Consider the following 14,870-nt stretch of genomic DNA (forward strand, 5'->3'; position numbering starts at 1 on the left):
TTGGCCGCTTGGCCCGCCTTGATTTCCCAGCCTCAGAAGTGATGGGAGCTGCAGGGAGGGCATCGGTTGTGTGCATTTCCCGTGTGCTGTAAGAAGGATCACCCATGTTAGGTATATGGTGTACCTGTTGCTGGGGATGATGTATATGCTTGACACCACGTGAAATTTGGCATCCCGGAGGACATGATGACATACTGCCACTACCTATCGAGGTTTCTCGATACTGAAGAGTTGCAATTGCATTGTCTCGTTCCAAAATTGCATTATTTCGTTCTGCAATTGCAGCATCCCGCTGCAGAAATGCCATGTCACGCTCAGCATATGCTGCCTTCTTCTCAGAAATGGCCAGATTTCTTTCTTGGATGGCTGCATCTCTTTCGGCCATAATTGCCATGATCTGCTTCATGGAAGGCTGATGTTGCATCAGCCACTGCAACGCAACATCAACATGAATATTACCAAAGTCAGCATCTTAACAGAGAGAACGCATTGCAGTTACCAATTGTTTGTTTGTGCAAAATAGAATAGTAAATTTGTTGATGAATTTATACATGAACATAAATAAATGTATTTTAATACCTGTCCTTGAGCAGATTTATATTGATCTGCTTTGTGCCTACCGTTTTCACGATGCCCAGCATCATCCATCAGAAACACAACCGGTTGCAATAACTAAATATTGAGTCTAGGCTTCCTCAACCAATACGGAACCTGCTTGATCAAACAACAGTATGCCAGAAATCCTGCATTCATAGGAATTTTTCAGTTTATATTGGCAACTTGAGATAGTCCGTGTATCTGTTTTGTCCTCTTCTTTCTTAGGTTGAAGTGCATTGGGTAGGAAGGAATCACTCTATCAACAATTCCCATGAAGAACGGATGTCGCAAAATTTAAAATACTTACCATGCTTATACATAGGGATAGCAGGTACTTGATCAAAAGTAAACCTACACAAGAATGTAAACTCGGTAAGTTCACAAACAATAATGAATGAAACTTACAAACAACTGCGGCTTTATAAAAGACTTGAATATTCAGCTACTCGAAAATCTGGGATAAAAATAGTGCAGGGAAACTTTAGCAACGCAGGGAAGTCTATTGGTCTTCATGTATGATCAAAATACTTGCATTTAAGCATAAAAGACAGTTAGAAGTTTCCAAAAACCTTAAAAGGAAATAATGGAACAGTTGGATATGAATGGCAGACATGGTAATGATGTAGTAAGCAGGCTTACCACAGCTACACCAATAGTAGCCACGATGTAAGCAATTACCACAGCAATTACAATAGAAAAATACTGAAGTTCCAGAATTTAGCACAATATCATATCAAAGTTATTAGTCATCATTATTATTATTATTTTAGAGCTTCCATGGAAACCGAAAAGAAACATTAAGGTAGAACAAATGAAGAAAGTTAAAGCATGTTGGGGGCAAGGGAAGAGATAAAATGAGTGGATAGAAAGAATCTTAGTGTGATTGTAGTACTTTCAAGACAGGAAGATGACAACCATATGATCAAGGTCCTCCTCTTCGAGCAGTACTTTCAAGACAGGAAGGCCAAACTCCTAAACCCAATATTATTTGACAGAAAAGCAAGTTTTAAAATCACTGTTCTGAACCGTAACATAATTTTCATCCAAAATCCAAAAATATCCTGTGTTGATTGTTAATTAAAAGGTCTAAGATAAACATGGGTAACGGAGACATAACAACGTCCTGATCTAATACGAGTCAAGCAAAGACCCACACAAAAAATTCTTTATAAACAATCCAGCACTCCAGTGCAACGTGAAAACTGAATAAAAATGGAAAACTACAGTGGAAGATACCGCAAAAGGAAATAAGGTAAAGAAGTGATCATTCAGGAACTCATATTTGGATACGATTAAGTACAGCAAAAACTGCAAGTTTTTTTAAAAAAGACTATCGCATTTATGACCTGATGGATAACTTAATATCAATTAAGAGCCAGGCGGATGACATTCCTTTTACTACCCAAAACTATATTCCTCCTGACTACATTCAGTGAATGTATATATAGCTGAATATCATGACCAAATGAAATCTAAGTATCAAAGAGAAACTACCCAAAACACTCGTTACTAGCTGTTCCCATGGGCCAGTAGCAGTACTTGTTAAGACAGAATTCTGAATAAATGTTTATGTAAAAAAAAAGTAAAACAAATAAAGTTTGCCCAATTAACTTAAATAAACTACCCATCATAAAAAATATCTAAAATCAAATTAGATGCTTACCCTTTCATAAAAGGCCTCTCATTTAATTTCTGTAAAAGCTAATTTTGGTTTTAATTTTCTTCTCAGGAAACTTATGCAAAAAAGCAGAGCTAAATCTATTACCACAACCCCTCCTTATATCCGGAGGGTCAATAAATAACAAAACTGAAGCTCATTTCCGTACAATTTTTTAAAGCCACGGCTCCTGGATCTCAAGCGGTTGAAGATCCAAATTTTGAACCAACAACAGATTCCGACACAGCGAAACGTCGCACCCGAACTAAAAGCTGGAAGGCTAGAACTATAGACAAAAAAAATAAAATCTAGAAGAAGCAATTGCAGCGAACGCGAGCAAATACTTAAGAGAAGAACCAAAATAAGAGGATGCACAAAGATTCGGATACTCGAAGGTGAGAAAAATAAAGTCAAAGCAAGTCAAAAACAAAACGAAGCGATAAATTGAAGGTGGATTGGGTCGGAACGATAAAACAGCGATAAATTAACGATAAATAGCAGAACTAAAGTAAACACTGAAAAAAATGAACGAAGAAAGAAACCCTAACCTCCGCCAGAGAGAGAAAGAGAGAGAGAGAGAGGAAGAAAGAGAAAATCGTGTGGCACTAGGATGGGGTTTTTACCGGGTTGTGTCTGTATCTGTACCTATGCGATGCCACTTTCTCTTCTTCCACTTACAATTTTCTCTTCTTTTTCACGGTTTTATCATTTCTTTATAACGCAGAAAAAATAATAAAATAAATAAATAAATGAAATACGTGAATTATCAAGTCACCGGTTCCTGTCTGTCTTTCCACTTTCAACCATCCAATTGGATGCACATCCATATTTATTTACCGCTGCATAACTATTGTTTTTTTTTTCCTTAACCTTTTCAAATTATTTTCAGTTTTTTTACCCTTTTTGATCTTGACTTTAAGAAAGCTAAAACCGACCATGCTGCCAAATAATTAATACGGACAAAGAAATTATTCTTTTCATGGTTAAAGTTGTTTAAAATATTGTTTTTGATCCATCCATTCACTGTAATTTATATCTGTGATGTGTTTGGAAAGAAATATAAGGAAGATATTGAGATGAATGATGGTGTTGGTGTGGTGTGTGACACGGGGCACGTGCGTTAGGGTTGTGATTTGTTGGGTTGGGTTGGTTGAAAGTAAAGATAGTGGCACAGGTCTTCTTGCTTGCCACCACGATGCCATTACTGCTCATGTAATGCTTCAAAGAAGAGGAATTAACTTTGAAACAGAAGTATTAAATAACGGATAGTTGGAAAGAACCCTATCAATTCTACGAGTATAAGTAAAACTTCGTTTTATAAATTAGTTTTGTAAAATTGAATTAAGTTTAAATTACATTTCTTTACATTTTATCAATAAAAATTAAATTTCAGATTTAGTTCTGCATTTATAATGTATCTATATATGGAATTATATTGTTTATATACACAACTAAACTAAATTTGATAATATTACGCAGTACTCTACAGTTAAATATATTTCCCAAAGTATAAATCAAGTAAAGTAATAAATGGATGAAAAAATAGCAATTTAAAAAAACTTATCTAATTGTAATTCATTTATTTATAGATGTTTTTGCTTGGATAGTATTGTTAGATGTATAAATGAAAAAAAATTACATTGAAAAGATAAAATAACACTTGTTTTTTTCTTCTTATAAGACATTTATTCTGAGACAATGAATTACTTTTTAATTAAAAATAAAATAAAATAAAATCATGTCAACTATTTTCTTATTCAGTTTAAAATTATTTGTTTTTATTTATATTTGTGTCCGCATAAAAACTAAAATAAAATATATTTCAATGAGTTGGTTTTAGCAGTTTTCTTACATTTCAGAAAGTTGGAGGCGAACTTAATAAATACAGGGTGAGAAAAACACATCGGTCGGGGCCTTGTTTTGCGCAAGACTGTTCCTTTGAACATTTTACAACAACATGCGTGGCCTAATTTCCGGGTATTACTCCTTCCACCACCACACCTTTCTCCCTTCACCTCTCCAATTTTTTTTAATTCCAATTATATCCTCAAATTAAATTTTTTTACTTATACTATTTTAATTTATTTCAAACCTAGTTCTCCTACTTTACTCCCTGCACTCGATTTTTCCATCTCTCAATTTCGTTTAACAATTTGTCTTCAGTTTTACTCTACAACTCCATTTGTCTTCTTCATTTCACTTCTCCTCGTCTGTTTCTTTCTTCTTCATTTTCCTTACATTATTAAAATACATTATAAATCAAAACATTTAAATTAAATTATTAAAATATTTCTAAAATAAAGAATAAACTAATAAAACAAACCCTAAAATGGAAAACGTAGGTGACATCCTTCAACGGATGTCAACATCCGTTTAAGGAAAAAACGGATGTTCCGTTTTTTCCTTAAACGGATGTTGACATCCGTTGAAGGATGTCACCTCTGTTTAAAGGTTACGTTTTTTATTTTAGGGTTTTATTTGAAGGTTTATTCGAATACGCACCTTGAGAAAGTAACACACGCATGCACCACTCCACACATTGCACCACGAGAGCGACACTGCACCACGAGAGGGAGACTGCTTGATAATTCTTTCCACCACCATCAACCTTTACAACTTGTAGTATCTCACACCGACAAAAGAAAGAGAGGAAGAAATATAATGTTAAAATAAAAGAAAAATATTTTACTCATATACGAAGGACTGAAATAAGTTATTAGTGGAATAGGTTGTGAATGGGTAAAATTAAAAAATAACCCTAAAAATTTTTTTACTTAGGAGCAAAATAGTAAATGGGAGGTGGAGGGAGAAAAGTGTGGTGGTGGAGGGAGCAACACCCCTAATTTCCCTTTTCCTGTTTTCCATAGACATATTATACTGTCACACTTGGGGCTTTCTTTATGCACCCCACATTCTTCTTTTATAACCCTACCAATTATATGTATGTTATAGATTTCAAAATTTGGTTTCAGAATTTCTTTAATTTTTTAATTTTTTGGATTTTAAAATCTAGTTCTGAATATTTCAAATTTTAAAACTTGATTATGGATTTTTTTGAATATCGAAATTCAATTTTTAATTTTTCTGGATTTTAAAATCTAGTTCTGAATTTTTAGAAACTAGATTTTGAAATTTGGTGTTGGATTTTTTTATATTTCAAAATCTAGTTCTGTATTTTCATGAATTTCAAAATACGGTTCTGAATTTTCTCTGATTTTGAAATCTGATTCTGTTTTACTGGATTTCAAAATCTAATTTTACATTTTCAGAAATTGGATTTTGAAATCTAATTTTTGTATTTCAAAGATTTCAAAATTTAGTTTTAAAATTTACCTGAATTTTGAAATTCTGATCTGGATTTTTACGAATTGCATTTCGAAATTTGACTTTGGGTTTTTCAAATTTCGAAATCTAGTGTTGTGTTTTTTTGGATTTGGAAATCCATTTCTGAAATTTCTTAATTTTGAAATTTTATTTTGGATTTTCATAAATCAAATTTAGTAATCAATTTTGAATTTGTCAAATTTCAAAATTTGATTCTGGATTTTTAGAAATTAAATTTTGAAATTCAATTATCAAATTTTGCAACCTGATTACATGTGTTTTTTTAATTTATCAAATTTTAAAATTCGATCATTGTCTCTTTTTTTTTACAGAATTTTCATATCCGATTTTTGTGAGTGCTAATAGAACAAAAGAGATACAGGTAAAAGATGAGGTAAATAGTCAAAGCTTATTCGTGTTAGGCTTACTGTGTTTGGGTTTATTTAAAGAATTATAAAAGTACAACCATCAATTTGTAAAGTTAGTTTCTCAATTGTGAAAAGTGATAAAACTACACCGGGTTAGCAAAAGATTAAAACAAAATGTGATTAAATATAGAAAAATAGTTAAATTTAAATATAAAATCAGAATACTTTATGTTTCAGTAGGGATGTAGGGACCAAGATACGAACCTAACAACCTTCCTTTCTTCCTTCTCTGTGTTGCTTTCACTATGTCTTCTTTCTCTCTTCTCCAAATCTCTGAGTACGGTAGGCTGGGTACCTGCAAAGGCACTCCGACGCTCAAGTCAATAATGGTCTCGGTTAGAGCAACTGAATCTTTCTTAATTTTCTCTTAGGGGAAAAACGTACCTTTTTTCTGGTATGCTGTGTGTATTTAAAGTAGTAAAATAAACCGTTTACCTGAGATCTCGGGTGGTTACTGGAGTTGGCTATCTATAAGTTATAACTGCCAGATATTTAGTCAAGTACTTCCATGATTCGCGGCGCTTGTTAGCCAATATGCGTAACTGTTTACCTGTAACCGCTAGACCGCGGTATCGCTTTCTGTATATCACTCATCCTGCGTGCCAACATAAGTGGACGACTTGTCGCACGAATGCTTCATGTCGCGACATCACTTATATGGTTGTCGCATATTGTATGTCGATCATCATGCGTGTCGATCTGGGCGGACGACGTGTCGATTGTCGAGCCTCAACTGGTCGACAACGCCACATGGTCGTATGTTATTATAGTCGGTTGTCTAGTGGTCGACCACACTAAGTGGTCGGATGTCATTACGGGCATGAGAATGTCCTGCATTGGTTTAATTGTCGTCGGGTTATTGGTCGACAGTTGGAGGATTAGGTATCCTATAGTACATGCCCCCCAAGTCCGAGTAAATGGGTGATGACAGAGTTATGAAGGACTTTTAAGTAATGTGTGAAGTGTATGACAGCTGTACGGGGCGTTACGAATTTTGGGTTTTCCCGCTCCTGTAGGGAAGTGAGGGGACGCGTCGTAGTAGCCGTTAGATTAGAAAGGATCGGACGGCGCCTGACGATTAAACGGTTTGGCTTCTTCAGCACGATTCAGAAGGAGGTTATTCACTTTTGCGGATGAACAGAGTTTGACAGTGTGCATCCTGAGCGAGATTGTTTCTCTTCTATCCTCACTGCTTACCCTGTTACGAGACGTTACCAGGTAACCCTAAAATCTCCTTCATCTTAGTTTGTTTAGTGTTGACTATGGAAGGAAAGGGGCAGAACATTGGGGGCGACGCCGGGGCCGTCATCTACGGCGGAATGTCTTGAAATTACCACATTGCCTTTTGGGGAGGAGGCTTTTACATATGGAAATGTGTGTGGTGAAGGACCGGGGGGGCGTATAATATCTCCGATTAGTGGAGATGAGTACGCCTGGGCGGCGCGTGAGGTAAAAGAACTTAGAAGCCAATTTAGGAGTAGGGTTGTGTTAACAGACTGGATTGAAAATAGTTGCGTGTTGCGAACCCTAGGGTATCAAACTTGTATAAAATTGATGGCTTGCCGGGATGATGAGAGAGTGTGCCATGGCAGGGAGAATGCTGCTGAGGAATTCTTTTATTTTTATTCTGTGTTTCTATGATTTGTATCTGAGACTGCCTTTTACCAGCTTCCAAATGGATGTTCTGCGTACCCTAAACGTTGCACCGAGTCAGTTGCACCCCAATAGTTGGGCGTATGTGCAGGCTTTCGCCATAGTGTGTCGGGCACTAGCTATTAGGCCCACTGTAGGTTTGTTTCTGCATTTCTTTAGATGTAGACCAGTAGCCACAAAGGGATGGGTGTCATTGATTTCGGAGCCGGGTAACGCGCTGTTAGAGCTATATTTGCAATCATATAGGAATTTCAAAGAAAAATTTTTTAAGGTGTCGATTACCGCTGTCGGTCGACAGTATTTTTTCGATGATGAGGGGAACCCTAGATTTCCCCTGTACTGGACGCAGGACCCGCTGAGGTTCACCTCTTGGTCGGAGGATAAGATGACGGTTGAAGAATTAGAGGCGTTGAGTGTGTTGACTGCGTTGCCACGCCCCCTTTCTTCTCGTCAGCTTATTAATTGCCTCGAGTTCGACGACGCAGGGGCGAGGGTGTTTGGTATGTGTCCTTGCTTATCATTTTTGTAACTTGTTATGTTGTTGCTGACCATGCTGGATGGGTTTTGGTGTTTTGCAGAGATAATGAGGAGGAAAGGAAGTGGTCGCAGTTGGTTTCAGACCATCGACGATGAGAGGGATGAAGGTAATCGTCCAGGGTCATCCGCTGGGCAACAATGCCCTCCGGTGCCACCATCTGGTCCACCTCCCGTCGTGGTGGCAGCGGCTGCGGAGACGACATTAGCTGAGGTGCCTCTCGTGCGCAAAAGGAAATCCAAGACAGGCGACATCAACCGCGAGGCAGCAAAGAAAAGTAAGGAGGTGGTTGAAGAAAATGAACGCCCCCTGCCGCAGGGCATATGGGATCGTGCCTTCATGCCTGGTCATAGGGTAGACCTCAACTTGGATGTTTCAGAGAAGAAGGTGATCGAAAACATGAGCGAGCAACAGATTGCTGAAGGCTTACTAGAGATGAACACACGAGCACAAGCGTTGGCTTGGCATCTAGCGTATGCCTCGGATAGGGGTCAGATGCGGTCCGAGTTAGAGAAGGTGCGCGCCCAGCTGAAAGAGCTCGCCGAGATCCATGCGGGCTGTGAGGCCAAGCAGAAGCATACTGAACAACTGCTGAAGGAGGGCGAGATATCGTTGAATAAGGCTCGAGAAGCTGGTGTGGCCCTTCAACAAGAACGTGATCAGATGGGCAGGGATTTGGATCAAGCGAAGAACTCAATGTTGTTAGTGGCCCGAGAGAGAAACGCACTAAAGGTAGAGATCTTTGAAAAAAATGAGTTGATCGAGGAGTTGAAGGATGCAATCATGGACGAACATAAGAAAGGTTTCAGGAAGGCCTTGAGGCAAGTCGAGCACTTGCTTCAGGTATCAACCAAAGGAGCTGAATTTGACGTCCGGAAGGATGTGCATGAAGGTCATCTGAAGCCCTTGAAGGAAATTCCGGATGACGCTGTCCTGGAGGGGGAAGAGAATGAAGAGGAGGTCGCCGACAATGAGCCTGAGGGAGCAAGGGAAGCTGACGAGCCTGCCAAAGAGACTGCTGAAGCTGTTGAAGGCGACGCACCCCCAATTGTAATAGAGTAGGAAGTAGTAATGATCTGCGTATACATACTTGAGTATTTGATTGACGACTATGAATGTTTAAACTTGGATTATTCACGAATGCTTAATCATTGAAATAAAGTGCGCTGTTCGTTTAACTTAGCTGTTTTGGCGATTGATTTGCTGTAGTGATCGCTAAGTGTGAATGTCGAGTGTATTGATAGCGCCTTGTGTGACAGTGGAGAACGATAGTCGAGTGAGGAAAATATTGGGTGTTCAAGGGTGAACATCGGCCAATGGGAGTGTATCCCGAATAGACTGGGTGTTCGAGGGTGAACATCGGCCAGTGAGTGGGAGTGTATCCCGAATAGACTGGGTGTTCGAGGGTGAACATCGGCCAGTGAGTGGGAGTGTATCCCGAATAGACTGGGTGTTCAAGGGTGAACATCGGCCAGTGGGAGCGTGTCCCGAACAGACTGGGTGTTCAAGAGTGAACATCGGCCAGTGAGATTGCTTGCATCCCCTTTGTGTATGGAAGTGTCTGGTACGACAACCCTGGGACTCGACACTAGAGTAGTGATAAATGAATCTAAGCAATAATCATGATGAAATATAATCTTTATTTGATAATTGAAGTTGATAGTGTTGTAAGAAGCATAAACAAGAAATGGATGTTAACTAAAGTAATATTTAAGGTGAGTGGCGTTCCAAGTGTTGGGAACTGGGTGGCCATCTAGAAGTTGGAGACGATATGCGCCGTTCGACATGTCCTCCGCAACCCGAAAGGGTCCCTCCCAGTTAGCTGCGAGTTTGCCATGGGCTCGATTCTTCCGAGCTTCTCCCCGCTTCCGCCACACCAAATCGCCGCTTTTGAAGGTTCTGGGTTTGACCTTGGTATTGTATCGTCGAGATAGCATGCGCTTTTGGGCCTCTGCGTGAATGGTGGCAACCTCACGTCGTTCAGGAAGGACGTCGAGATTTGTCCGTAATTGCTCTTCATTAAGGGACATATCAGTGATTTGGCGCCTCAATGAAGGCTCGCCCACCTCGACTGGAAGCATGGCGTCAGTGCCATAGGTTAAGTTGAATGGCGTGTCCCCCGTAGATCCATGGGGAGTACATCTGTATGCCCACAGGACCTCGGGTAGCTCCTCCACCCATAAACTCTTGGCTTCACCGAGTCGCTTTTTTAACTCTGTCAAAATGGCTTTATTTGCGGCCTCGGCTTGGCCGTTGGTTTGAGGGTGCTCGACGATGACGTGACATGCTTAATGCCCAAACTGGTGAGGTAATCCTCTAATTTGCGTTCGATGAATTGGCGACCGTTGTCGGTGATGATCTTCTGAGGGAGACCGAACCGACAGATGAGACGCCAAATGAACTTCTGCACTCGCTGGGCGCTGATGACGGACAGCGGCTCCGCTTCTATCCATTTTGTGAAGTAGTCAACTGCCACGAGGAGGAACTTGTTTTGCGCTTTGGCGATCGGCAGTGGTCCAAGTATGTCGAGACCCCACTGGGCGAACGGCCAGGGAGAGACAATATTGTGTAAGTCTTCAGGAGGTGCACGGAGGTCGTGACCATGTGCTTGGCAGGAAAGGCATTTCTTGACGAATGTCTCGCAGTCGCGGTCGAGAGTAGGCCAGTAATATCCGGCGCGAAGAACACGTCCTCTTAATGTCCGTTTACCAGAGTGAAATCCACACATCCCTGTGTGCAGTTCGCGCAACACATAGTCGGCCTCTTCTTCCGAGAGGCATTTCAGCAGAGGAGTGCTATGGCCGCGACGATATAGGTCGTCGCCTATACACACAAAGCGCAATGTGTTTGGAATCAGCCGCGGTAATGCTAACGCCTTTGTCCTGTCGCTCCATGAGGTCTTTCACTTTCTGCCGCCAGTCTGTTATAGGTGTCGACACATTAGTGACAAAAGCTTCCACCACAGGGCGGTCGAGTGTCATTCTAATGATTGAGGATAACTGCGCTCGCTCCTTAGAATGAGTTAATTTGGACAAAAGGTCCGCTCTTACGTTTTGCTCCCTGGGTACATGGATGACATTAACTTCGACAAAATTGCGGAGTAAAGTCTGAACCTTGTGGTAGTAACGCAATAGCTGATTGTCCTTGACTTGATAGATTCCATTGACATGGTTGACGACCAATTTCGAGTCCATCCGACACTCTAAACGCTCGACCGACAACTCCTAGCCAGGGATAGGCCGCATTAAGGCTTCGTACTCGGCTTGGTTGTTGCTAGTTGGAAACTGGAATATGATGGCTTGCTCTAGGACCACATCATCTGGCCCCTCTAAGACGACACCGGCTCCTCCCCCTTTTTGTCAGAGGAGCCATCCACGCTGAGGAGCCATTTTGTCGCGCAGTTCTCTGGTGCAGGTGTTAATTCGGCTGCGAAATCTGCCAAATGTTGACCCTTGACAGATCCGCGGGGCTCGTAGCGAAGGCCGAATTCTGACAGTTCCACTGACCAAGCAACCATGCGTCCTGCTAAGTCTGGCTTGCGGAGGATCTTGGCGATGGGCTGATCTGTGCGGACTATCACTTGATGGCTCTGGAAGTATGGTCGAAGCCGGCGGGAAGCTGTGAGCAACGCCAAGGCAAACTTCTCAATGCGGGAATAGCGTTCCTCGGCCCCTTGCAAAGAACGACTGATGAAGTAGATCAATCTAAGGGAGGGTGTCTCTTGTATCAAGGCGGCGCTAACCGCATACGGGGAGGCTGCAAGATACAGCTGTAAGTCGGATCCCTCGTCCGGTCGGGCCATAATTGGAGGACTGGTCAAGATGTGCTTGACAGTGCTGAATGCAGCCTCGCAATCATTGTCCCAGTGTTGGGTGGAGCCCTTTTTCAAATTCTTCAGGATGGGTTTAATGTATTCAGCCAGCCTTGGAATAAATCTGGACAGGGCGGTAAGGCGACCTACAAGACGTTGTACTTCTCGTAGGGTCGTTGGAGCTGGCATGTCGAGCACGGCTTTGCACTTGTCGGGGTTGGCTTCAATACCTCGACGTGTGAGCATGAAACCTAAGAATTTTCCTGCGGGGACGCCGAAGGTACACTTGGTAGGATTGAGGCGCATGCTGTACCGTCGGAGCTGGGCAAAAACCTCCTTCAAATCTTGCAGGTGCTGTTCGACAGAGTTGCTGCGGATAACCATGTCATCGACATATACATCCATGCATCGCCCAATCTGGTGATGGAAAACTTTATCCATAAGGCGTTGATAAGTAGCTCCGGCGTTCTTCAACCCGAATGGCATTACTTCATAACAGTAATTAGCGCGTTCGGTAATAAAGGCTGTCTTGCTTTGATCGGGCTCGTACATCGGATCTGGTTATAGCCTGAGTAAGCGTCGAGGAAGCTTAGTATTACATGACCTGAAGCTCCATCTACCAGACGATCGATGCTGGGTAAGGGGTACGAGTCTTTAGGACATGCCTTGTTAAGATCAGTGAAATCGACACACATTCTCCATTGGCCGTTGGACTTTTTGACCATAACTACGTTTGACAGCCACGTAGTGTACGTCAATTCTCTGATGAATTGGGCATTCAGCAGTTTCCCAACCTCAGCTTGGATAGCCTGGCGTTTCTCTTCCCCGACTCGTCGCTTCTTCTGGGCGACAGGTCGTGCCTCCCGGAAGATGGATAACTTGTGGGCCATGACCCCGGGATGGATGCCTGGCATATCAGCAGCTGTCCATGCGAACAAGTCTGCGTTGTTCCGTAGAATGCGTCCCAAATCGTGCTCTTCGCTGGAGGTGAGGTCTCCGCCAATGCTAGTGGTTTTGGATGTGTCTGTCGTTAAGGACAGGAGTTTGACTTCGCCTTGCGGATGTAGACGCTCGTCTACGTTGGTGCGGGGGTCTAAATCGGCTGCCGCTGCCTCGGGTCCTTTTGTCCTTCTGGTTGGGACGAAGGGAGTGATTTTTAACCCGGCGACATAGCACTGTCGAGCTGTGCGCTGATCGGCCCTCACAGTACAAATGCCACCATGGTCTGTTGGGAACTTCATGGCGAGGTGAGGAGTAGATACGATTGCCCCAAACGCGTTCAGACAAGGTCGTCCTAGCAGGGCGTTGTACGATGCATTTGCCTCGACCAGCAGGAATCGAACTCGAAGTTCTGGTGCCTCTCGACTCGTTCCGAGCCGAGTCGCAGGTCAAGGTATCCCTGGTATCGACCCGTTCTCCTGAGAATCCGACAATCTGCTCATTAAACGGGGCGATGAGGTCCTCAGATAGGTCCATTTTCTGAAAAGTGGACCAATATAAAATGTTGACCGAGCTTCCTTGGTCGACGAGGACCTTGCTGACATCATACCGAGCTATATTAGCTGTGATGACCATAGGATCATCATGATCAGGATCGGGGGCATGGAAGTCAGCGTTGTGAACGTGATGTCAGGGATCGACCGAGCCTGTCGCTCGACCATATGGACCGACTTCAACTGTCTCAAATGTCGCTTCCTCGCCGAAGCTGACACGCCTCCCCCCGCAAAACCACCAGATATGGTGTCGATGCGGCCTCGGACTGAGCGCTCTCTCTCTCTGTGCGTCGAGGTGGACTGCGCGATCGCCTACGGTGTCGATCATCTTTAGGGGGAGATCGCTGGGGACTGCGCCTAGGAGGATCTCTTCGGCGAGGAGTTGTTGCTCTAGCGGAAACTCTCTCCTTGACGTAAGTCTGGAGATAACCTGCACGAATGAGTCGTTCTAACTCGTCTCTTACTGCGTTACATTCGTCCGTGTCGTGCCCACGGTTCATGTGGAACCGGCAAGTTTTGCTGTTATCCGCGTTCTTTGGGGTGGCACTCCGCCGCACGGTGAGAAGTTCGGCGTGTAAGGCCTCTTCTAGCACCCTCGCCCTTGGTGCGTTGAGAGTCGTGTAGCGATCGTATTTAGACGTCCACCCCGACTCCTTCCTAGGTGGTCGATCTGGTCTGTAGTCATTGGGGGGTCGTTTCGTTGGTTTTCCTGTTTCACGGTTAGGGGCATCTTGCTGGTGTTTCTTCCTGGAGTTACGGTGATCTTCGATGCGGATGAATTTCGCCATCGTGGATTGGAGTTCCTCCATGGATGCTGGAGGGTCAGCATATAATTGTTCTGAGACTTGTCCTGGCCTTAGGCAGGACGACAGGTTGCTGATGATAAAGGTGGGAGTAATATCTGGCACGCGCCGGGCCGTCTCGATGTACCGCTGCATGAAAGCTTTCAGGGTCTCATCTTTCTCTTGCCTGGTATGGACAAGCTCAGTAGCAGTCATCGCTGGTTTTTTATTGGCTGCGTACTGTTTTCGGAATAAAGATTCGACGGTTGCAAAGCAATCTATGGAATTACGGGGGAGTTTATGGAACCATTCTAGAGCTTCCCCTTTAAGGGATAAGGAGAAAGCTCTGCATATCACCGGATCGCTGTCAGTATAGAATGCCATGGCATCTATAAAATTACGTAAATGGTCATCTGGATCTTCAGAGCCATTGTAGCGTTCCAGAGTTGGAGGGGGCTTGTCCGGCATGTTTGCTTGCATGATGGCCTCTGTGAATGGAAGCAGGTTAGTGAGGCGCATAGGAGTAGGCCCTCTCCTTCCTCCACCGGCTCGTTCAGAGGCTCTCCCATGATGACTGGCATCGTTATCCT

At 42.9% G+C, this 14,870-nt stretch overlaps 1 protein-coding gene and 1 pseudogene across 2 annotated transcripts in view; both read right to left on the reverse strand.

The window, feature by feature from the left end:
- The window catches only part of LOC148196497 (protein BASIC PENTACYSTEINE6 pseudogene), a 17,104-nt pseudogene extending 14,140 nt beyond the window's left edge, over positions 1–2,964 (reverse strand). The window contains exons 1-4 of the transcript XR_015781036.1: positions 2,878–2,964; positions 905–948; positions 580–743; positions 6–430 (exon numbers count right to left, since the gene is read on the reverse strand). The product of XR_015781036.1 is annotated as a protein BASIC PENTACYSTEINE6 pseudogene (transcript). The remainder of the gene's footprint in view (positions 1–5; positions 431–579; positions 744–904; positions 949–2,877) is intronic.
- A 9,526-nt stretch (positions 2,965–12,490) lies between these two features.
- On the reverse strand, positions 12,491–13,580 carry LOC148196498 (uncharacterized). The gene is made up of 2 exons (XM_088095409.1): positions 13,328–13,580; positions 12,491–13,230 (listed from the first exon to the last, which is right to left on the reverse strand). The coding sequence occupies exons 1-2, from the start codon at positions 13,578–13,580 to the stop codon at positions 12,491–12,493; spliced, it is 993 nt and encodes a 330-aa protein (XP_087951535.1).
- Between the last annotated feature and the right edge of the window lie 1,290 nt (positions 13,581–14,870).

The sequence above is a fragment of the Vigna umbellata genome, chromosome 7 (assembly GCF_029865625.1).
Source record: "Vigna umbellata cultivar VRB3 chromosome 7, Vumbellata_1.0, whole genome shotgun sequence".
Lineage (NCBI taxonomy): Eukaryota > Viridiplantae > Streptophyta > Magnoliopsida > Fabales > Fabaceae > Vigna > Vigna umbellata.